The sequence below is a fragment of the Pantherophis guttatus genome, chromosome 2 (assembly GCF_059756535.1).
Source record: "Pantherophis guttatus breed Tessera chromosome 2, ASM5975653v1, whole genome shotgun sequence".
Lineage (NCBI taxonomy): Eukaryota > Metazoa > Chordata > Lepidosauria > Squamata > Colubridae > Pantherophis > Pantherophis guttatus.
In genome coordinates, this window is record NC_142064.1 from 49,073,442 (window position 1) to 49,098,649 (window position 25,208).

Here is a 25,208-nt window from a genome sequence, read left to right on the forward strand (position 1 = left end):
TGATTGCAATTGCTATTGGAAGCTCTTGGATTGATTGTTGTCCTGGTTAAAGAACCAATATAACTAGCTAAGAAACTTTTATTTGCATTTTTATTCTAATTATTTTATTCTATTTTTTTTATAAAGAACTATCATAGCATTAGCATCAATTGACTTCTATATCTTGCATCTTCTTGTACACTATTTTTGGCCTCTGAATATAAATGAATAAATCCAATGGTCATGTAAAAAGCAACGTAAAAGGGATTTCTCTCTCTCTCTCAATTTTGTATATATAAACAGTGTGGAACCATATATTAAATATTAATTTCTTCATTTTTTTTAAAATTAGCTTTTTGAATTCATGTTGAGTGCTTCATAAAAAATAGTTTTGGGTTTTTTTTGCCTTTACTACACTCTTTAAAGATATACTTTTAATACATACTGTAGATGGTTACAAAATATTTTGCACTATATTGCTCTACCAATGATTTATTTTTCCACTTCAATTCTAAACATGACAGCTATTTTTCAGTTCAAGATTCCAGTATCAAACCACTCCAACATCACTGTCCTGATTTTTTAACAAAAATCCTGTCTAAGTTTATCCTATTCCACAAGAGCAGCCATCTGGTGTGCGAGTTTGGAGATTATAGATTGTTCAACATAAGTAACATTTCTGGCTATGAACATATTCAACTGAAGCTATTATTCCAAAGCATGAGTTAAAGCTGGATTAGTCATTAGATGGTATTCTGATACTGTTTTGAATGAATGGTAAGAATATGATTTATTGATCCATGTGTGCACATAAAACTGTGTTTCAGAATTACTCAGTCTGCACCTAGATGTTAGCCCCATGCCAATTCTCAGTGTGAAACTCTGCTACAGAGAAATGATATAGGAGTAGATGATTGTTACAGTAGGGAAGATTATAGGTTTAAATAAAAGCCTTAATTCTGACAGACATTTAGAGTTAAGTACATGTTACTTTCCACTAATCATACCTACTATGTAAAATTTGCATATAAATATTTCTATTAGGGCAGAGTTTTTATTTCAGAATCTGTTACAAAGCTAAAGTTACACTAGCATATTTTATCATTAGTCATTGCTGGTGCAAAGCTTCTACAGTTGGTAAAAATCTCACTTTCATCATGATGAACTTTGATAAGTGTCTGTTGAAAGCTTGTATAGGTCACTGTATAGACACATTCACAATTTATTTAAACTTCAGCGACCTCTTGTACAATTGCTACTGAAATACCATGTTTCCCCAAAAATAAGACTCTGTCTTATATTTTTTTGAACCCTGAAATAAGTGCTTGGCCTTATTGCCATGCACTCAAAAGCCCGATTGGGCTTATTATCAGGGGATGTCTTATTTGGGGGGAAACAGAGTATATACTCGTTAAATCTTTTCTATATATATTGTATTGGGTAAGATCTTACAAAATTACTTAGTACTTACCATTGACTAATTTTCAAAATGAACATTATAATACTTAAGTCACTATTTTTATCCCCTTTTAGTACTCGCATCAAAGAAGGAAAACGGAATATTTTTCTTGAAAAAATTGTGAGATTTATCACAATTCAGTCTCTAAAAAGAGAAACAAGACCAAAAATATAAATGCTATTTTCCAAATTATTTTGGCTGAAGTCTTCTGGTTTAGCCAGACATTTTGAGAAAAATGACAACTTTCAGGTCAATTTTGAATATTTTGATATTATTGATTAAAATGTGCTAACCTTTAAAAACAAATTCAGTGTTACATCTTAAAAAAATCCTTCATTAATTTGTTATATTCTAAAGGTTATCTACTATTCTGTTTTTCTGTGTGTCTTTGTCAATTATCCTGAAATGTAACCTTTCATAGTAGTCTAATATACATAAAAATAACCACCTCATATATTATACTGATTTTCTATCTATATTCAATTAATCAATTTAGGGAGTCAGAGGAATTCACATAATAATAAAAGAATACTGATACTATCAGATACAATAAAATATGAAAATTATCCAATTTAATTATAAATGATAGGGAAGCATTTGATTCCTTAGTAGATAGGAATTGAGAAGTTTGGGTGTGCACCCAGTTAATTCCCTTTCCTGGATTGAGAAGCCCTTCAATCACTCATGCCCTGGTTATCTCCCACATGGACTGCTGCAATGCATTCTACATGAGGCTACCCTTGAAGACTATCTGGAAGCTGCAACTGGTGCAGAATGTAGTGGTGTGAGCAGTTCTGGGCTAGTGTGGCACATGCAATATCTCTGCTATGTAAGCTGCGCTGAGTGCCAGTTGGCTTCTGGGTCCAATTCAAGGTAAGGTTATCACCTTTAAAATCCGTCACAGCATGGGACAAGGGTATCTAAGGCACCTTCTTATTACAATTACATCAACCCATTCTACCTGGTCAAAGGAGGGCATGCTGTGAATCCTGTCAGTTAAAGAATTTTGACTGGCAAGATCTAGGAAGATGGCCTTTTTTGCTGTTTCCCCTGCTCCCTGGAACATTTTAGTCCAGAGGAAAGGTGAGACCCCTCTGATCTGGTTTTCTTGGCTATGCCACTTAGCATGAGGATTTAAGATAGTTATGCAACCCTGGGAATGGCTGGAGGCTTGAGGGTTCTCTCTCAGTCTAGTTAACCTTTTAGCCTTGTGAATGTTTAAACTTTAATTTTCACTTTTCAGTTATAAATTTTAACTTTGGCTTTAATTGTGTTTTTAACTTTGCTGTTAGTCATATTTTATATTGTTTTATTAGGTTGTTTGTAAATCACCAAAAGTTACTTATGTGAAATGAACGGTGTACAAATTTGATAGATAAATACATAACTAGTATGCCTCACTAAAATGAAACACTGATTCTATATAAAAGTTTCTCATCAAAAAAGGTTTTACAACAGTCAGTATCAAGTATTTAATGTTACCAAAATCTTCTCTTTACCTTACTGCAGCACTTGATATTCTACGTTGAATGAAGAATAACAATGTCATTCTATACACATTTGGCCAGATTGAATTCCATAAAATTTATTCCTAGGATTATATAACATGGTGGGATAATAAAACTTCTTACTAAGGGATGATTTACATCAGTATGGTGCTTTATGGTTAACATGAATGCAGATACATGGTCATACAAAGATTATTTTGAGCAAGTGGTTTTATATGCTGTCGTTTTTTAAAGTTGTTAAGATTCCATCTGAGATTACATATCTCATTATAACTTATCATTATAGTTGTAAACCTGAGTGAATGACAGCATAAAAATATTTATGAGCATGGCCTAATTTGTTTTGATAAGTGTAAACATTTTTACTCAAATCCAAGTCCCATGAATAGATTTGCATACTTCCTACAGGAATTTTCTTGTATTTTGAAAAAGTCACCATATTGGCATGGAGAAGAAAAATGCATTATGAACATCAGATCTGAATCACAGAGCAGTTGGGCATCATAGAAAGAGAGCAAAACAATTCATTTCTAGTTTGAAATAAATTATGAACATTTTTTGGAGAAATACATCTCCAAACATCTTCGTTTAAATTATATATAAAGAAATAGGCCAGAAACAGATACTATAGTTTGATACTTACTTGTTTGACTTAACCGTACTTTCAATTAACTACAAATCCTGCAGATTTAGACAGTGCTGTGGAGTCGGAATCGGAGGAAATTTTGGGTACCTGGAGTCGGAGTCGGCAAACAATGCACCGACTCCGACTCCTACTAAATTTAGATTGGAATTAAAAAAAAAGCAAGTTTAAATGTCCCAATTCACAAAATGTTATAATTAATGACTTCATTAAAATACATTCGCATATTAATACAGAGGAGTCGGAGTCGGCGAGTCGGAAGTACAAAAAACTGAGGAGTCGGAGTCGGAACATTTATCTCCCGACTCCACAGCCCTGGATTTAGATATAACAGGAAGTTATAAGTGGAGGCAGATGTTTCTTTCCTTCTCCCCTGAGATGCTGCAGAAGCATACAGGAAATGCAAGTCTGAGGTTTCTTTACACACTGAGAAATCCTGAATCCTTAGATACACTACTTTTCACAGATCTAAATAATAAAAAGTGCTGGAAATTAAAATGAAGATGTACAAAACTGGAAAGTGTGAAAGATGTAGAAATGTAATCAAGGAATATCCACTTAAATACATACATTCACAAGCAACTGAAAAATATTATTTTAGTAGAACCAATAGAGACCAGTCAGATAGTCTGCTTAAATTGCCATTATGCTTATGTCCAGCATTTATTAAAGATTCCATTCAAAATAAAATTTATCATAAAAATGTTATATTTTTGTACCTTTGTAGATTTTCATAAATGTGCATTTCAAAAACGCACAAGAGGTTAGCAATATTTTGATAACCTGATTTAAGATTATCTATTACTTCTAATTTAAGGGAAAGGAGTTGCAACTTACAATTCAAAAAGAACTATGAGCTATTAATAATAAAGAAATAGCATGAAACAAAAAGGCATAACAACATACTACACTGCTGAAACTAACCTTAGAAGAAGAAACTTACTTGAGAAGTTAAAACCTAAAGCTCTTAAACAGACAAAAAAAAAAAAATCTTATAATGCATCTCTAAAGAATTGTTTCTATCATGAACATATACCTTGAAAAAACATCCAAACAGTAGTCTATGTAAACATTCAATTTACAAAAAAAGGGCAAGCTCTCTGCAAAATCTTACTGATTTGCAGATTTTAAATTGACAAATGAACATTTCAGAAAAATTAAATATATCTGACCATATTTTTCTTCTGATATTTCCATTAGAAGACTGAATAGACATTTGCCATACACTCATGCTCTCTCTCTTGCATATACATACACCAAACATATATTTAATAAAAACCAAAAAATATTAATTAAAAATCCTTAACCAATTTCAATTGTTCAGTTTAAATCTCTTTTTTTTAATGCCATAGCATGAGTTAAGAGGCACTGGACATACTGGGTATCCAACCCATCTGGTATGCCCGTTCCAAGGTCCGCTTGCAATCTTGTAGCACTGTACTGAAGGTGATATGTGGGTGTTGCTGTACCAGTTGTTCCACAGTAACTTCACTCACCTACATGTAAAAGAAATAATTTTATGTATTATTTCTTACAAATACCACATATTGTCTTTTACTCTCACTCTAAACAAGAACAAGTGAATGGCTATCTTTCAAATACAGAATTGTTCATATTTAAAATTATCAGAAAATCTTTTAGAGCAATATTCTTCAAAGCATTAATAATTTGCCTAAAATGAAACAAAAGTAAAACAAGTCTAACGTCCCAAGCAAATAAGCTCCAAAGTATGAATTAGTATGGGCATGGGTAGGTATGGTGAGAGGCTGGGAGTGGGCTGCTCAGCAAAAATGGGCCCAGAGCCTTAGAAAGAACATGAGCGTAATAGGTTCATAAGAATGAAGGTACACATATTGGACCACAAGAACCAGAATCTTGAATTGCGCTCCCACCTGAAGTCAATGGATTTGGAACAAATTGATGTAGTATAATCCTATTAAAAGACAATTTGTCCACTACATCTTAGATGTGTTAGGGTTTCTGAACACTCTTTAATTGCATCTTCAGATAAAACTCATTGCAATAACACTTTGATCCACTGTAATCATAACTAACATCTGCAGAAAAGGGCACAACAACATGAAAATGGGTAATATAGCAGCCACTTGGGCTTCCAGCAGCAGTACTGGGTAGAAAAATGTCTTTAAACGCTGAATCTTATCCTTCACAGTGATTGTAATATTGTCTAGACAGGCTGTACTGTTACATTCAAGCAAAAGATGACTATGAATCTGAATATAAGAATCTGAATCATATATTTTTAGCTTTCAATGAAAAACCCATATCTTCATGGGAAGGGAGGGCAATTTTGCCTCTCTCCCACATTTCTCATTGTGAAAGAATTAAAGTCTTCCCTCTGTAATAACCGCAATCGTCACAATCAATAATTAAAATGTACAGCTTAGAAGGTCAGAAATATCTGTGCTAGACCTTAACCAGAGATATTACCTTTATTCCTCAATCATACAAAGCAATCAATAAGGCCTAATTAAACTTAACATCTCTACAACTGCGGTGCTGTGAAGGGATTAATTTGTCAATTATTTTTAAGCTGATTGTAGTTCATATCACAGAGCCAGACAGCTTCCATCATTCTTTAGATTAAAAAAACAAGATTAACCTAAGAACACGACTTCTAGGTAACTTTCCTTAGAATTTTTTATTGAATTTTAAAATACATCAATATTTAATTTAAATACTCTTAACAGCGCTCCTCTGTTACAATTGTTCACTTTGTACTTCTTTATTGAGTCCAGTGTTGAACTAAAATAAATTTACATAACTAAGGCATTTTCCATTCTTACCATAAATATATATTTAATTGTCTTAAAATCCTTTGGCGAGGGCATGTTAAAGAACAACAACAGAAGGTCTTCAAATATCTCTTTACTATTGTTATTTCCTCTCCTGTCATCGTCCTCCCCCTAGTCGCACTGCCCTGAGCAAACACCAAACTGAAGCAATTGTGCTAGGCAGTGCAGAGAATGAACAGTGATTGCATTTTATGACAGGGATAAATGACGGGTTTAATCTACAGTTCTTCTGCTTTGATAATAGAAACATTCAATCTTCATTGGGAGATTTGTCAACTGAAGAGCAACTTGGATAGAAAATTGGTTTAACTTCTATTTCAAGTACACAGAGACCCTTGCACGCTCTAAACACTTTTGTAAACAACTACATTATAGCAACACTGAATGTGTCTAAAAAACAGGAAGCGCCTTTTAATCAATCAGAATGAAATCTGTAGTGGTACAAGCTCTATGGCAGCTCAGACATATCAGTATTTCACATTTTAAAACTGACCAGAAATGTTTCTGCAATATGTGGATGATCACATAAAGCTTTTATTAGCCTTTGCCAATGTTGGCACTTTCCAGATGTTGAGACAGCAATTCCCAGATTTCTATGAAAACATACTTTTGTACACTGAGCAGTATTTTAACAACTATATTACCTAGATATATGTGTGTGTGTGTGTGTGTGTGTGTGTGTGTGTGTGCCCTTCCATACCTAATAGTTGAAAAGGCAGAAGAGATGTTAATTAGCTAGGCCTACATACTATATGATCATCCTGAGTGAGTATCACAACATTGTGTGTATCTACTAGTTGATAGGATATATGTAATGATCTCCTGGTTTGCAAAGTAGTCTCTAAATTAAATATCTTAACTTGCATAGAATAGTGTGAGCATATTTCATATAAAATTGGCTTTAGGTTGAGTGTGTGGAATATTGGCCAAAATGCTCCAAAACGTAAGAGATTGAGCATCCTGTTATAAAAATATGGATGAGAAAAAATAGGAAAAAAAATAGCTGCAAATAAGGATTTTCAAACTGTTATATACATGAACTATTATTATGTACACTGAACAATGCATTTTGCATGAATCCAAACACTTGTTTTGGATGTTTTGTTCTTTATACAAGATGAAATTAAAGTTCTGAGCAAAAGAGTTTTGGGAGAGGGGTGTAACTAAGGGAAAAATCCAAAAATACCAATAGCTGAAGAGAGGGAGGGCACACACTAGAAATTGGAATCGCCAGTGGGATGTGCTATGTTGGGTTTATTGTTGACATTTTAGTAGGGAAGAGGGACATGGACTAGCACATCAATTATTTGAATTGGTGAGGGCAAGGGAGAAAAGGAAGGCACTGAGTGGCCAGAAGAGTAAGCTGGTGATGGCATATGCCATGCTGGGAATTATTGAAGAGATTAGAAAGGTGATATGAATCAAACTTGCCCTACTTGCTGAAAAAAAATTATCCAGGATCCCTTACGATTTATTGCAGGTTTTCTTTTTTCAGAACAATCATATATGAGTTCAGCAGAATTGGAATGTGATCATTTGTTCTGAGTTCTAAAGAAAAAATGTCCCCTCAAATTGGAAAGAACATGGTCCGAACAACAAAGAATGGTTAAATTAAAAGAGGCAGAGAGAATGAAGAGTGCTTGTGATGAAAATAAAAATGTTGGCAGAATGATAATTGGTCTGTTGCAAGGAATGTTTCTCAAAAGAAGCAAAAATAGGTATATACAAGCACATTGTTCTGTGTACTTTGTATGTCAGGAGATAAACAAAAGCTGAATGCAGTGGGAATAGGCTACTTAGAAAGTGTGTGTCTAATAAAGCAGAAAGAAATATGAATGGGTATTGAATGAATGTGGATTGAATGCAAAAGTGAATGACAAGTACAAAAGAAATACATTAAGGTGATTTGGTAATATAGGATGAATAAGTGAGAAAATATATTAAGGAAGAAGGGAAAGGTAAGACCGAAAAAAATCATAGTTAAATGGTGAAACCTCAACAATCAATGAAATTTGTAAACAATAAAAGACAATATACATGAAGTGATGCTTCATATAAGTGGATATAAGGATATAAGTGATGGAATCAAGGATAGTTTGTAAGGATAGAAAGATACAAGTATAGCGAGTAGTGAACTAGATTTAGTTCTATTTCCTTTTTTAAACTCATGTCTTTAACATTTTCTGTGTTTTACATAAAACTGACTGCCCCACTCCTTCTTAGAATAATGTAATGCATATGTATTTCCATCCCCAGCTCCCACCGCCAATATGAAGCACTAGTTAGTGCAGAGGATGAATGTGGGTTGTCTTACTTGGATGTTCTTTCATAGCAGAAGACCAGACCAAACCAAACAGTAGTTACAACAAGCAGCTGTAACGCATTAAATAAAACTTTATTGGGAGAATTTAATGTTGGAAATTCTGGTTATCAAATTTGTCTAGAATCTCCTACTCTATATCCAGTATCAAAGAGCAAATGTATCAATTAGCATGTCATGTGTACGGTTCATATCTGCGAGCTTTAACATTTGGCTCTATCCCATCCTCCAACCTGATGGATAATAATGAATATCATCTTATTTTCTTGGAACTAATACAGATAGTTGAATTTATGGGACTTGTGGCAACAGACAGCAATGGATAATGTAAAGACCAAAATAAACTATTTTATGAACTCGGCCCAAAATTGGCCATGTATATCAGATAAAAGCACTGTTGGTAATTATGGAAATCGGACGTTGTCTTACCTGAAAGTCCCTTCTATGCGCTCTGCTTGAGAATCCAAAAGCGTGGGTTATTCTTAGTCTGTTAACCAGAGACTGAGTGAATATATCTTTAAATCTTGTTGACTCCGCCTCCACCGACAGGCTGAGGTTCAGTTTTGTTCATGAAGGAAGAGAGAGGTAGAATGTCCAGTAGAGCCATCCGGAACAGAAGAGCAGAAGCCTGCCAAGGCTGGTTGGATTCTCAAGTAGCGCGCATAGAAGGGACATTCAGGTAAGACAACACCCGTTCTCCAGCACGCTGTTTGGAGAATCCAAAAGCGTGGGATATACCCAAGCAAGTACTAAGAAGGGAGGGAGGCTGAATGCTCCCGGGTGGCCGTCATAGAGCGGACCGTTTGCAACACCCGCCGTCCGAAGGACGCCTCAGCCGAGGCAAAGGAGTCAACCTTTTAATGGCGAATGAATGGTGTAAGTGAAGTCCAGGTGACCGCCCTGCAAATGTCGATCACAGAAGCCTGGGTAGCCCAAGCTGCAGGGGTGGAAGCACTCCTTGTCAAAGTGTGGTAGAATCCTACCTGGCAGGGTTTTATTCCTGAACACGTACGCCTTGCACATGTACGCCTTAAGCCAGCGGCCGATGGTAGAAGAACAGACCTTCTTGCCCATTGATGCAGGAGGAAAGAGATGAAGAGCGCCTCAGATCTCCGGAAAGGGGCAGTCTTTTTAAGGTACCTGCGAAGGACCCTCCTGATGTCCAAGGTATGCCACTAGGTTTCCACTCAATGCCGTGGGCCCGGGCAGAAATCAGGTAATACCAGTTCTTGGGCGCGATGGTACAATGAGTTGACCTTGGGCAAAAAGGAGGGATCCATTCGCAGGACTACTCTGTTTGAATGGAAGATACAGAGGTCCCCCCACACGGATAGGGCAGCAATCTCGGAAACACTTCGTGCAGATGTGATTGCTACCAGGAAGGCAACTTTCAGAGTCAGAAACCGGATGCTGATAGACCCCAAAGGTTCGAAGGGGGGCAACATGAGTGCTTGGAGAACCAGGGAAAGGTCCCATGTTGGATAGCGGTGGACAACAGGAGGACGGAGATTGGTGACTCCTAGAAGAAAACTACGAATCCTCGGGTGCTGGGTAATGGGATGATCAACAGTACCTGGTAGGATCATGTGCAAGGCCGCCACTTGCCTGTGAAGGGTGTTCGGGGCAAGACCTTTGTGAAAGCTGTCCTGGAGGAATTCAAGGATATCTGACACGGAAGCCGAGGTTGGATCGATGTGCTTCCGGGAGCACCACAAGCAAAACGCCCGCCATATGGCGTTGTAGATGCGGTTTGTAGAGTTGCACCTGGAAGCTTGAATGGTGGAGATCACCCTCCCTGAAAGGTTGTCCTTCCTCAGGAGGATCCTCTCAAGTGCCAGATGGTCAACTGGAGCCACTGAGGCTCTGGATGCAGAATGACTCCCTGGCTGAGAGAGATCCTGGGGGATCCTCCAGGACGGATGACAGGAAGACTCATTAGGTCCGCATACCATGGACGCCGCAGCCAATGGGGGCTGGCCAGAAGGACGTCTGCCCCTTCTGCCAGGATCTTGCGTACCACCCTCGGGATGAGGAGGGGCGGGAATGCATACAGCAGGCCCAGCGGCCAAGGACACCAGAGCGCGTTGATCCCTTACGACTCTGGACATGGGAACCGGGAGAAGAAACGGGGGAGCTGAACGTTGCTAGGGTGAGCAAAGAGGTCTAGAATTGGGCGTCCAAAGAAGTGCGACAGCTCCCTAAATACAGAGTGATGGAGACGGCACTCCAACTGATCTGAGTCTGGCTCAACCAATCCGCCTGGATATTGGTTGACCTGGAAATGTGTTGTGCCGTGATCAAAGGAGTGTGCCTCTCTGCCCAGGACAGCAGCTTCGTAGACTCGTCCATGAGTGGTTTGGAGCGAGTGCTGCCCTCGCGGTTCACCTGTCCTTTCGTGTTCACATTGTCTGTTAAAATTAGTACATGTTGGCTTACAATGTCTGAGGTGAAGTGTTGGAGGGCCAGGTGAACTGCCCGCAACTCCAACCAGTTGATATCGTTTTGGAGATCTGACGGAGACCAGCGACCCTGAGCCACTGTGGAGAGAAGATGAGCACCCCAACCCATCAGGCTCGCATCTGTTGTAATGGTGACGCGTTGTGGTTCTTGGAAAAAGCAACCCTTTGTCATGGCCATGGAACTCCACCAACTGAGAGACAGGCGGACTGACTGCGGAAGCAGCACCTTTGCCCCAGAGCTGCTGCGAAGTGATCTCTGGTATGGGAGCAGGTACCAATGTAATGGTCGGGCATGGAAACGTGCCCATGGGACTATTGCAATACACGAGATCATCTTCCCGAGCAGCCGAGACAAAAGGAGCAGGGGAACTGATTTGGAGGAGAGATCTGAAATATTAAAGTCATGATGCTGAGGCGATGATCTGGAGACAGGAAGACTTGACCCCTGACAGAGTCTATCACCGCACCTAGATGGTGGATATGAGTGGTGGGTTGTAGATGGCTTTTCTCCAGGTTCGAGGAGTTATAAAGTGTGACACACCGTCTCCAGGTCTCATAGAGCTTGTGTGTGAGATGGTGACAGAATTAGAATATTGTCCAAAAAGAAGTCTGATGGGAATTTGCTGGAGAGTGGCGGCCACTGCCATCAAAAATTTCGTGAAGGTCCTGGGGGCCAATGACAGGCCAAATGGCATGGCCCGGTATTGAAAATGCTGATTGGCATACGTGAAATGCAGGAACCTTCGATGAGACGACCATGTTGGAACATGAAGATAGGCCTCCTTGAGGTCTATTGACGTCATGAAGTCCGCTGTCCTGATGCAGCTCAAAATCGATTTGAGGGATTGCATTTTGAATTGGTGATATACAACAAGCTTGTTTCATTCTTTTAGATCCAAGATTCCCCTCCAGCCCCTGGAACTTTTGGGAACGAGGAAAAAGATGAAGTAGAAACCTGTCCCATGATGTTCTATGGGAACCGGCTCTATGGCGCAGATATCCAGGAGGTGCTGGATCTCCTCGTCCATTAAGTGCCTTTTGTCCGGGTTGGCTGAAACCAGGCACTGGATGTAACTATTGGGAGGGCTGGAGGAGAATTCCAAGGTGAGGCCCAGCCTCAGTGATTGAAGGACCCACGCGTCTGTCGTAGACAGCTCCCATTGGCGAAGGAAGTGGTGGAGGCGGCTGCTGATGGGGTGGGTGGGTTGGCAGTCACTTGCCTCGTCTGAAGGGCCGAGTGCCTGACCCTCTAAACGGTCGCTTGGTCAGGGGCTGGTGTCTATCCCGGTCTTTAGAGAAGGATCTGTCAGATGGCCGGTCGAACCCCTGTGAGTAAGGTCTGTAGGGCTGGGACCCACTGGGTCCAAGTTCAGTCCGAAAGGGCTGCCGCGGCATTTATGAAGTATACCTGTGGTCAGCCTGTCTGTAGGAAGACAGCATGGTCTTTTGTTTATCCTTGTCCTCCACCAATATAGGGTCCAAGGCATCCCCGGAAAGGGTGGAACCCTTGTATGGTGCCGATGCAAGGCACCACTTGGATTTCACGTCCGCCCTCCAGTGACATAACCAAAGGAGACGGTGAGATGTGCCAGTGGAGACCAGAGCGCGGGAAGCGAATTTCGCTGCATTCAGCGACACGTCAGCAGAATATTTGGTGGCTGCCACCAGTTTGTTGATATCTTGGTGTAGCTTCGTGTCTTCTGGGGGAAGGCGTTCTTGGTTGACACAGCCAAATCAATGACGCTCGATTGAAGAATGACACCGAAGTAGCAGCCCTAATGGCCCATGCTGCCGCTTGGTCAGTCTTGTGGAAGGTGAGTTCAGCTTTACGGTCCTCCGTCCTCAAGCCATCTGCGATATCATTGGTCAGGATAGTCGAGGAGATTAGCCTGGCCACAGGCGCATCAACTGCTGGTAACTGAAGCAAACCTTGAAGACTTGGGGCAGAGCAATATAATTTTTTATCGTGGCCATTAGGAGCCGCTAGCGAGCCAGGCAGGCTCCATGGTTGTTGAATCACCTCTGAGAAAAGTTGAGGGCAGGGAATGTACTCCTGCTCCGCCTTGGGAACTGTAAACAACATGTCATGGGGATTAGACAACTCCTGTCGATCAGGTTGATTTTCGGACTCTGCCAAACAAGTTGTGACTTTAACCTTAGGTAATAAGGACTTAAAGAGAGAAGTACGGAAGAGACTAGTAAATGACAGTCTGTCAGGTTCCAGGTCTTCATCATTGGAAAATTCCATGGCCCTACGGTCTTCATCATCTAGCAAGGACTCCTCGCTATGGATCAAATCCTGTTGAGAAGATCCATTGTGTTCAAACCCACCAGATGGATGGGTGAGTGACTGGGAGGCCATTGGCACAGAGTGAAACTGGATGCCTTGGTGATGCCCAGTTGATAGGATGTTACAGGAAAGCGTCGGATGCAATTCTTCCCAGCGCGGAGCCCAGCAGCTGTGGGGGTAAATGTTGGTGTTGGGGCAGAAGATAGCGATGGAGGTTGGTTTTGAGCCATCACTCCAGGTCCTGTGGATAAGGAAGGCTGAGAGGGATGTTGTCCACCTGTAGGCTGGAGGGGAACAACAGAAGAGGGTGCACCCTGGGCAGATGTTGGCAGAGGGTGAGGGCTCAGATCCGAATCCGGAACAGCCGTGGAAGTTGTAGAGGTCTCCTGATGGCCAGAATTACTGGACTTCTTGCGAGCCAAGGCAAACTGCCTTTCTAAGGCTCGATGCCTCCTATTAGCATCCTTGGCATCCGTCGAGGAGCGCCCGGCTCCAGGAAGAAGTGGGCTTGTCAACGGCAGGGGTGTGTTTGGTGCCCTTCTTGGTTCCTTTGCGCGCAGACTTGGCGTGCTTTCAAACCCTTGGGGGACTGTAGGTGTGTTCAAGGTCATAGGAAAGCTCGGAATCAGCCATGAGTATTTAATTGTAATTTAAATGTTGTTGTTGTTGTTCTATGTATGTATGTATGTATGTATGTATGTATGTATGTATGTGTGATGAAATCAGAACTCACAGTCAAACGTTTCCACTTGGATCAATTTAGTTAGAAGACGACTCTGGCGCTAATAGCAAAGCATCCCTAGAGCGCGCAGAGATGATAACTGCAAATGACAGTCAGTGATGAAATGGCTGATCCAGGTCTCAGTTAGTGATGGGCGCAGGAACAAATCCGTGCTCTGCTTCACTAATTGTCCCTTGGAAAAGACACAAGAGCTTGGCGGCTCATCCGTGTCCCAGCGACTCAAGCTGCAAGAACAAAGATGAGTAGAAATTGTCCCTCAGCGCCTCCACGGTTAGCCGTTGATAAACAAAATGGCGTGAGAGCAGGAAAAGCCCTCCAGCGCCTTCGCAGTCCTGTCAACGAGTCAAAAGCGCACGAACACTAAATAGTGGTCAAAGTGCAGCGAAGCCAATACGATACTTAGAGTGTGCCGCGGCAGACCCGGGCAGTGACTCCGAAGCCGCCCTGCAAGTCCATGGAGCTAACTTGCAGGGTGGCAAGCCGGGGAACCAGCACACACACCGGCGGCAGATTATAAGCAAGCAGAAATGTCTGAATGGACAGAGATCTGCGGTGCTGCCTTTGAAGGAACAGGCAGTGGGAGCCGGCCTGGAGTCCCAGGAACGACTCATCGACTGCCAGCAGCAGACGACGATCGATCTCACAGTCCAAACTCCTCAATCGAAATACGATGCAGCTCCAATGAGAAAGGAAAGAAAAGTCAAAGGATGTTGAAGAATCCAAAGTTGTGAGTGGAATTGCTATCAAGTTTCTAGCAGAGGAAATCCAAAACAGTCTCTGTAGTCTGACTGAGTGAAGAAAACTAAACCTCAGCCCATCGGTGGAGGCGGAGTCAACAAGATTTAAAGATATATTCACTGTCTCTGGCTAACAGACTAAGAATAACCCACGCTTTTGGATTCTCCAAGCAGCGCGCTGGAGAATCTACAATTCACAGACAAGACAAAACCATATTCTTATTCCAGAACCTGATTGTAATATCTAATATTACAATTTATCAATTTTGTTTTATGACAATATGGCGTTACATTGTTTTTGCTACTTTTATTTTTTGGACTGGCTGCTCCCGGAGTCTGGTATGGAGATGGTCAGCTATACAAATTTGACAAACAAACAAATAACCCTGGTGAACTATTTATACGCTTAAAATATCAAATTCACTATATATACTATTCAGATTTCCACTGTTTAGAAACCTTTCATATGTCCATCTCCTTTCTTTTCAATGATTTAACAAGTTTATGTGTACTATATCCTGAGTATTATTTTCTCAATTATTTTTAAGTATATTTTTTAACTTAATAGTTGAATGAATAACATTCTCAGGTGGCCTAATTATAATTCCTGCCTGTGGCTACAACATAATAAAAGGTTTGTGAAATCATTCTGTGTGAAGTGCTAGGCACTTGATCTATTCAGCTGAGATGTTCCACAGAGTTTCAGTGATTACCTCAGTGCTGAGGGCTTAGGGGTAGTTGAATAATACAGTCACAGAAAAACATCTGCATCCTGGATTTTCTAAGTGTTAAGGCAGACAATGTGCTTCAGTCTGAATTATGGATTAAAAACAACAAAAGTGGACTAAGTGATGACACTTTGCAAGGCTAGCATCTACCTGAATACTGATGCATTACTTTTGTCAAAGTGAATTTACTCAGACCCATTTCTTATACTGTATATTATTCTTGTGAAGTAAATCATAATTTCCATGTTCTGCAATAAACACCACTGAAGTCTGTATGCAAAATAATAAACGAAGGGGTTGTTTCTCTCACAGCTTAACTTGTTCCCAAGTGGCTAGCTCAATCACCTGATCCATATGGTACCCTTTGTTTGAAAGGAGTATTTAGCAGAGTTCCAATATTACAAAACTGAGTAAGGGTGAAATGTTAAACTAGAAATACTGTACTAGTATTAAACTAATAAATTGGAAAAAGTTACTAATAGAACATTACTAATACAACCTGTACATGTAACTAACTGCCCCAGTAGAATAAAATTATGTGTGTGTGTGTGTGTGTGTGTGTGTAATAGTAATTATTTGCACTCCTACATCAGACTTGATAAATCACTTGTACAAAACTTTCAATATTGCATTACACTCAGCTAAACATGTACTGAAAAGTTCTCTTTATAATTTTTATTAATAATATGGGGATTAATTAGTTAATTTAGCAACTACCTTTAGACAATTTCACATTTTTCTTAAAAGTCTTTTATTCTATCTTTTAAAAAGCTAATGTTGCAGATCTAAATTTAAAATAAAGCAGCATGATGGAGATGATTAAAGTGGATGAAAGCATTGATGTAAATTGCCTTCTAATAGAATTGTGTGAGTTTTGAGTATCAGATATCCAATTACATACAAAATTTCAAAAATTCAGGAAATCAGTTATGAAGCTACTTGATTTCTGCAAATTATAGCTATTCATATGAGTGTGTGTGTGGTGGGGAATAAATGCTACATACTTAAGAAAGCATCTTTTCTTAAAAATCAAAAGTTATAATTTCAATTTTTAAGCCAAAAATATTGTGAAAACCATTTTTATTTGACATAATAGGAAGAAACATTTTATGTTACCTACACTACAATTCTTAATTACTTCATAATTATTATTTAATATTTACTATTTTTTAATAATTCTTTATGCCTTTTAGTAATATTACAGAATATGTCAGTGTAACATAAACATGTTCAGACAAATGTGATGTCCCTGAGATTCATTTGACAGAAAAATTTAAGCCTTCTCCCCTATGCAGACTATATGTATATTTTAATGCACCTGGGAAAGATAAAACAGGGGTGTCAAACTTGCCTCATCACGGCATCGTCATGTGACATATTGCAAGTTTCTGCCCCTTCACTAAACTGGGTTTGGGCATATCCAGTGCATGACATATCCCACTCATGGGCCACGAGTTTGACACCCCTGATCTAAACCAAGCCTAATTAGATTACATTGGGACATTGGGATAACTGTAGACATTATTCAATTAATATTTTCTTTAAAAAGTAATTTCTACATTTGAGGTCTCATAGAAGCTACTAGAATTTTTTATTTAATTAAGCTGCAAGCTGTTGCTTTGTTTGGGACAATTTCTATTTTTAAGGTTTAAAATAAATATATATTTAAACATAGCTGTGTTAGGCAGTGAATTTGTGTGCACTAATGGAAGACACTAAATTTAACAATGCTCATGTCATGTTCTTTTGAAAATTCTGAACTGTTTCCTATTTTGAAATGAAGATATAAGTATGGTTCATATATAAGTATGGTTCATTATATGTTTGGTTATATTGCCATTTACATCTTGCTACTCACAATTTTGTACTTTCTTTTGAACATTTTATATAATTAAAAATCTATAAATGTTTTACTTTTGAATAAACACGTATGTAATTACATTCATTTTGATTAAATGATAAATATTAAGCACAAAAAATTCACAAAAACAGACTTCATGGTAATCCCGCATTTTTAGGATAAGATCAGTGAAATCTTAGAAAATTCGACATCTAGCAAGATTGAGGACATCACAAGTAGTGGGAGCCCAGCATTTAATAACCTCCAAATCCCACATTCAAATAGAATTTTTCAGAAACAAAATATTATTTTCTTCTCTTTCTCCACATACTCTCAAAATCTGTCCCAGAATGGATTTTGAGGGTACATGGGAAGTTCTACTTATTCCATTAACAGAACCAGCCTTTTGTTCTTCTTTAAAAAAAAATTTCTATTTAATTTAACATGACCAGGTGGCTCAGTGGCTAAGACACTTAGCTTATCAATCAGAAAGCTCAGCAGCTCGACGGTTCAAATCCCTAGTACAGGTCTCCTGCGTGAGTAGGGGGTTGGACTAGATGACCTCCAAGGTCCCTTCCAACTCTGTTACTGTTAATGATTTTCTTCTAGACGAGTACTACTCTCAAGTAGGCTAGGAGTCATGCAATATTTTCATCCTAGAAATCTTAATCATTCAGACAGTAGATCCATCTTTCTTGATTAACATTTCTATTCTCCTTTAGTGGAAGGACAATAAACAATATTTTACTTAATATTATTATCAAGCCATTTTGTTCCTTAAAAGTTGTTGCTTCAACTCTATGAAAATCAAAAGAACTACACTAATGGAACTTGATGAAAAAGCAATTAATCTGATTATTTTCATAGAGTGGATCAATAGCAATAGCCACTAGTGGAATCTGTGACCTAGAACCAGTTATATAATCAATGGAATTAAGCAGAGGCTTAATAGCCAGCTCTGCAGAGTCTCTGGACTAGTTAGGATTTAGTAATTCTAAATGTATATGAAGTACACATGAAAGAGACTTCAATGAGATTATGTCATAAAATAATGTTTTGGGGAGAATATTGGAATCTTTTGCTACATATTGCTTATAGTTATTGTGTTAATGAGGTTTTCTTCCACACCTGTTAACAGCACATAAAGGGAAGTGTTTATCTGGTATAGCAACATTATTCAATATTTTGGAAAAGGTTAAGAGGTGAAAAATTGAACCCAAGTGTACTTCTCATCCAAGTGTATGGTTGAACATCTTTTTGTCACAATGGCATTTAATAACCTTTCCTACTTGCCAAATATTACTGTAATGATGTTCTAAAAGCATTAGTTGGAAAAATAAATGAATTCTGCATGAAATATGAAAAGTTAAGGATGAAAAGTTCTTTATTTTCTGATTATGAAAGAGGAATGAAGCTCTTAAGCTGCCAACATTGCATCTAAAACATTTTAAATTCAGGATGCAGTTTCTGAATTTTGTTCTTTTTATGGCTATTATTCAGCTTTCCCTTGCACACAGAGGTTTAACAAGCAAGTTAAATGACCCCCAAAGGTGTCTCTTATGCCACACTTTACAGCATTCTCATCAAGATAGCCAATATATATTTCCCCATTAATCAAGAACAGTTTTCCCTACTTGCTCTGTAACATTCTCACAGATTCTTATTCTTGTTAGCTAAATTGTCTCCCTTCACAGCATGCAGTTCTTTTTGTAGCAAGTCGGGAAAACATAAGCAAGCAATTAAAGGAATACAGACAATACTGTAGATAGATTATACATGGTTTAAGTGATGGCATGCTAAAATCTGTTTAGAACACCAAGGCCACTGAAATTTTAGTACAAGGGAAGATTTTTTTTATAAGCTTCTTTTATTGTACAATCAAGTTTAATTATACCCACAAAAATATGTAAAATTGATCAGTTAATGGGAGACCTAATTTAATGCCAAAGAATTAAGCAGATATTTTTAGTACTATTCCTCAAATAAGACTCTCAGATAATGGCAGTCTTCATTTAACAACCGACTCATATAGTGACCATTTGCAGTACAGTGATAAAAAATAACAATTTTGCAACCAATTTTCGCATTTATGATCTTTGCAGGTCCATAAAGCAAAGGAATGCAGATATAAGAGCCTAAGCACAGTCACGTTTTCACTTAATGACAGCTTTCCTTAATAATCAAGTTGTTGGTTTCAATTGTGGCTGCTGAATCAAGGACTACCTGTACTTTGCTTGTCTTGCCTCTCACAAAATATTCAGGTATAAAGTAGTATATTCTATATACAAATCGTAGTAACAAAATAGTTGTTTCTTTAGCTTAGAAATTTTTTAAGTTTCATCCCTACAATTTGTTTTTAAAAGTAAAAAAATATGTAAAACTGAGAAATATTTTAAGATGTTTTTGAATAAGCAAGAAACAGTCATAATGTATGGAAAATTTATTAATATATAATGATTAAATTGTAATTAAGTAAATATATTACGCTTCTTGTTTTTAAAATGATGAGTTATGAACAAGAAATGTGAGGCAAAATTATGACTTTTACAAAGTCATATGTCTTAGTCTTTTTGGAGGATATTTTAAGATTTTTATTTTAAAGCTAGACAGATTATTATGTTAATGAATTATATCAGTGGTGGGTTTCTACCGGTTCGCCCCAGTTCGGGCGAACCGATAGCAGCGGCATGAGGCTCCACCCACCCGCCCGGACATCATCATGGATGCTCTGCACACACGCAGAAGGTTCTGCACATGTGCAAAAGCGCCGTGCACGAGCAAAGCAAGCGTACATGCGTGCTCATAGTCCCAAACCAGTAGCAAAGGTAAGTGAAAACCAGTACTGAATTATATTTAATAGTCAGTCAAAAATTAGGCAATTCAGAAAGTGAAACTATATAAAACTATGTTAGCATCGTAACGTCAATATTAAACAACCAGATAGGACCAAAAGATCACATACAAAACTTGCATTTACTGCCTTGCTTGAATAGATTTAAGAATGTGGCTTGTAAAACACATGGGGATATTGGTTTCAATGTTTCTTACCTTATCACATCTCATCAGTCCCAAGTATCGGAGTGATTTACTAGTCTGAGCAATCTGGGTGGCTCCCTGATCTGTGATTTCTTTGCACCATCCCACATCAACTGTCTCTATTGTCATACTGTATCTTCCAATGGCTATCAGGGCTGTAAAACATAAGCCAGAACCAGAAATGAAACATAAATCAGACAAATATTTATTTTATAAATACATGCAGAAATATTATTATATCAAACATTATAAGTATCTGCTCCTGAACTTTCTGTTTGTTGTACTTTGATTAATATATAATACTTTATTTATAAGTTTATTTATAAACAAAGAACTTTACACAGTTCCTTTTCTCCTTAAAAACCATACTGTAAAATACTTATATTTGCCTTGCTGCATAATATGTAGTGGTTACATTTGGTTAAACTTCTGTTGTAAATATATGCTCTTAATTTTGCCATTATTCTCCAAGTATTAGTTTCCAGTCTGGTATCTTTGGTAAAGTTCCTCTTTTCCAATGTTATGCTAAGTTCATCCTTGCAGCTGTAAACATACGTTTTTGTAAATAATTGTGATTTTTTTTTTGTTAAAATGCTTTAGAGTTATTCCTAGAAAGAAGAATTTATAATATGATTTCTAATATTTTCTTAATAGGACTATCTATGTATTTCTGGTACTTTTGAGTTATTTTTCATGTCAACCATCATGTTCTTTCTATCTCATGGCATTTCCACTACTTATTATAAGATTTCACTGTCTTGGCAATTATTGACATAGTTATAACTTAGAATAAAGGTGGAGAGTTGAATCCATAAAAGTGTTTTGGCAACAAAAATCCCAACATGCATTGGAATGTTGCATACAAGTATACAAGAAGTGGAGCTTTCCTCTTCATATGATATTTATATCATTTCTATGAAATCCTGACTTGTCATTGACAACCTTGGTTAATGGATTGGATTAGGACAAGGAAGATCCACACTCAGACACAGAAGTTCTAATCATTATCTCTCAGACCAACTAATTTCACAGGATTGAAGGAGAAAGTGCCATAAACAGCCTTAAGCTAGAGGAGCAAAGTTTCTCAACCTCTTTAGCTTCGATCAACTCTTGAAATAATTATGAAGTTTCAGAGGTTTCTGAAATAGAGAAAGGAGATTCCATAAATTGTCTAGCCTCTGAAGCTAAATCTGGGAATATGAATATATTTAAACATTGCTTGTTATTAGTGATGGATTACTCGGGAAATATAATTATTGAAAAAATTGAATGCTTTACTTATATTTTTAGTCACTATTTGAACACTATTTTTAATTGCACTAATACATTTTTATTTAGATTTTTTTTATTTGCTAGTATTCTAGATATTTTTTATCATGTCTGTAATATCTTTGATTGGCAAAAATGATTTGAGAGTAAATAAGTAAAAATCCAGTATAACTTACAAAGGGAGAAATATAATTATATTAGTCTTAATCAGATCGCTTCAGAAAGTTCCTCAAATCTCATCATACAAATACAATCTATAAAAATCCAATAGAATTTACTAAAAATATCAGCATTAATTTTAGGCAAATAAATTTAAGATGTAACAAGTAACTTCTTTTCTACATAACTGTTATTTATAAAATACCTTAAAATATATTCTTCCAGAGCTAGCAAAAAAAGAAAAACCATTACAAATTTCCAGAAATGAATGAACGGTCTGTCTGTCTGTCTGTCTGTCTGTCTATCTATCTAGTTATTTTTTGAAGAAGATGAAACAAACCAACCATTAAAAAAAATCTGTGTGCCTTATGTGTAGTTATTCTTTTTAAGTCAATAACATGCAGAAAATCTTAAGGAAAGGCTATAAATCAGTTTAATATTATAACCTGAAGTAGCTGAAAAGAAAATGGACTGGTTTGCAGCATCAACAGTAAGTTTGCTTTTTTTGAAGGCTTCAGCAAGTGTCTTCTATGTTAATAGATACTGGCATGCTAGATAGCAAATTTCTCAACCAGTAAGGCAAGTGGTTAATTTCCATAAATAAGTTAGCCTGGAAATATTAAAAATATAAATACTTAATTTATATATATATACATGGTCATAAAGGAAAAGTATATTGATGGCATCGGGCCTAGCTATCCATGGCATCGGGCCTAGCTATCTTCGAGACCGCCTGCTGCTACCAACGACCTCCCATCGTCCCGTGCGCTCCCACAGAGAGGGCCTCCTCAGGGTGCCATCAGCCAATCAATGCAGGCTGGTGACCCCCAGGGGGAGGGCTTTCTCTGTGGGGCCACCTACCCTCTGGAATCAGTTGCCCCCAGAGATAAGGAGAATCCAAGACCTTAGCGCCTTCCGCCGTGCCCTTAAAACCCACTTTTTCCAGCAAGCCGGGCTGGCTTAAGAAGAAATTTTAAATGTTTTAATTGGTTTGTATTTTTAATTTTGGGCCAAATTTATATATATATTAATTGTTTTTAATATTTGTATTTCATGTTTTTTAATTCTGGCTGTACACTGCCCTGAGTCCTCAGGGAGAAGGGCGGTATATAAATTTAAAATAAAATAAAAATAAATAAATAAATAAATAACAACATAAACATCTGCATTCATACATTATACTGCACTTGTCTTTTACCCACTTTACAAGCCAAAATTGAAATGGCATAATTTGGGAGATAATCTACTAGTTCAAGAATCCCTTACAGAGGTTCTTAATTGTTAGAACTTTTAGGGTCCCCCCCCTCCCCATTAACTCAGAAGTTAACCGAGTCCATGATATCTGAAACATACAAGTAAACATTTACACCATAATTTCTTCTGTCGACTCATCAAATTGCTTTCAGATAATGACAGCTGCAACTCATATCCCAAGATAAGATGTCGCTGGCCAGCTGCACCTTAATTGCAACTACTGCAGAATAATAAAGCTCATAACATTAATTAGCACTCCTCTATATAAAGAATGGGATGAAATGTCTTGAACATAGTTGAGTGTAATCATCCCGGGAACTCTTTAAACAGTAATTAAAGTGATGGAAATGCAAATAAAAATGTACAGTCCTAAGGGTTTGAAAAAGACTACTTTCTCCTCAAGTAGTTTTCAGAACTCTTCACATTTAGCAGCATAATTTACCTTTCAAAATATTCACCAATAAGAAGCATACCAGGGGAAAATGCACAGATGCATTTCTATGTGCGCCTTTTCCTTTAAATGAAATACAATAAAACTGTTCTTTGCATATTTTATACAGTAGTCTGACAAAATATAGCCAACATTATGTGAACAGAGACTGACATGTGCCACAGGATTTTCCTCCTGCCTGCATTACTAGTGTCATGCCCCAAATGCATCAATTTATTATACCGATGATAGGAATTATACTAAATTTTGTAAGCTATTCTGGAAGCCTTTTTACCTAAAGAGTAGAATAATTTGAAATAAACCAGGCTAGACAAGCAGGCATTGTTTCTCCATCTGTTACAATTTACTCAGTTAAAAATAAACAATTACAGCATGTAATTCAAATATGTACATTATGATCTACTGCAACTAGTTGCTGCATCTGTACACAGAGAGAATGAGACAAACAACCATATGTTAGGGAATGGGAAGAGCAATTTCCCAAACAAATGATCGATTTTTAACTATTAACCGTTAATACACATCAAAAATACACATCAGGAAAATGTTTGGTTTAGCAAATTCTAAAGAAATTGTTGGGAATTTAATTTTTTCTGTTGCTTATGAACTATGTACAAGTAATCTTGCCTATAAAATGTGTGTGATAAAATCATAATTCTATGTAATTTGATCTGTTCCCAACTGTTCTCTGTCAGTTTGTTTTTAAAGTACCTGTAATCTTAACATTTCAACATACCTCTGATGTGCATGGTGAATTCTTTAATGAAATTTATTGGTATTTTTTAATTGCACAACTAAGCAAGAAGAGAAAAAGTTCTTATAAAAATTTAGCAGACTCCCTATCCCCACCTCGCTGCAGGATACTATTAAGTATATACTTAATTGCAAGTAAGAACACTTGTACTTCTATTTCAAGCTGACAAGTCTTGTGCAGAGAACTTTCTTCCTATTGTTCATAGTTAAATCAGTGTCTACATATGTCAGCTACAGAATTTATATGGGGTATTTAACTAATTTATATGGGGATATTCCAATAAATGTTTAGAAATTTTGCAAGTTTTTATATTTTGCCTTTAAAATACTTCAGTTAAAGGAAAAAGCGGAATTTGGAAAAAGAGCAACTAATCTGATTAAAGGCCTGGAGACTAAAATATAAGAACGGTTGCAGAATTTGGATTTGGCTAGTCTAGAGAAAAGAAGGACTAGGGGGGACATGATAGCAGTATTCCAGTATTTGAGAGGCTGCCACAAAGAGGAGGGGGTCAATTTATTTTCCAAAGCACCAGAAGACAGGACAAGAAACAACGGATGGAAACTAATCAAGAAGAGAAGCAACCTGGAATTGTGGAGAAACTTCCTAACAGTGTGGATAATTAATCAGTGGAACAGCTTGCCTTCAGAAGTTGTGGGTGCTTCATCACTGAAGGTTTTTAAGAAGAGACTGGACAATCACTTATCTGAAATGGTATAGGGCAGTGTTGGTTAACCTTTTCGGAACCAGTGCCAAACCTGGAGCATGCA

General features: G+C 37.6%; 1 protein-coding gene across 1 annotated transcript in view; it reads right to left on the minus strand.

Moving 5' to 3' along the window:
* Positions 1–4,217: 4,217 nt before the first annotated feature.
* FBXL17 (F-box and leucine rich repeat protein 17) overlaps positions 4,218–25,208 on the minus strand; it is a 140,963-nt gene continuing 119,972 nt past the window's right edge. Inside the window, exons 8-9 of the mRNA XM_034432718.3 lie at positions 20,567–20,709; positions 4,218–5,085 (exon numbers count right to left, since the gene is read on the minus strand). Coding sequence (XP_034288609.2) covers positions 4,948–5,085; positions 20,567–20,709 — 281 coding nt within the window. The 3' untranslated portion in view covers positions 4,218–4,947. The remainder of the gene's footprint in view (positions 5,086–20,566; positions 20,710–25,208) is intronic.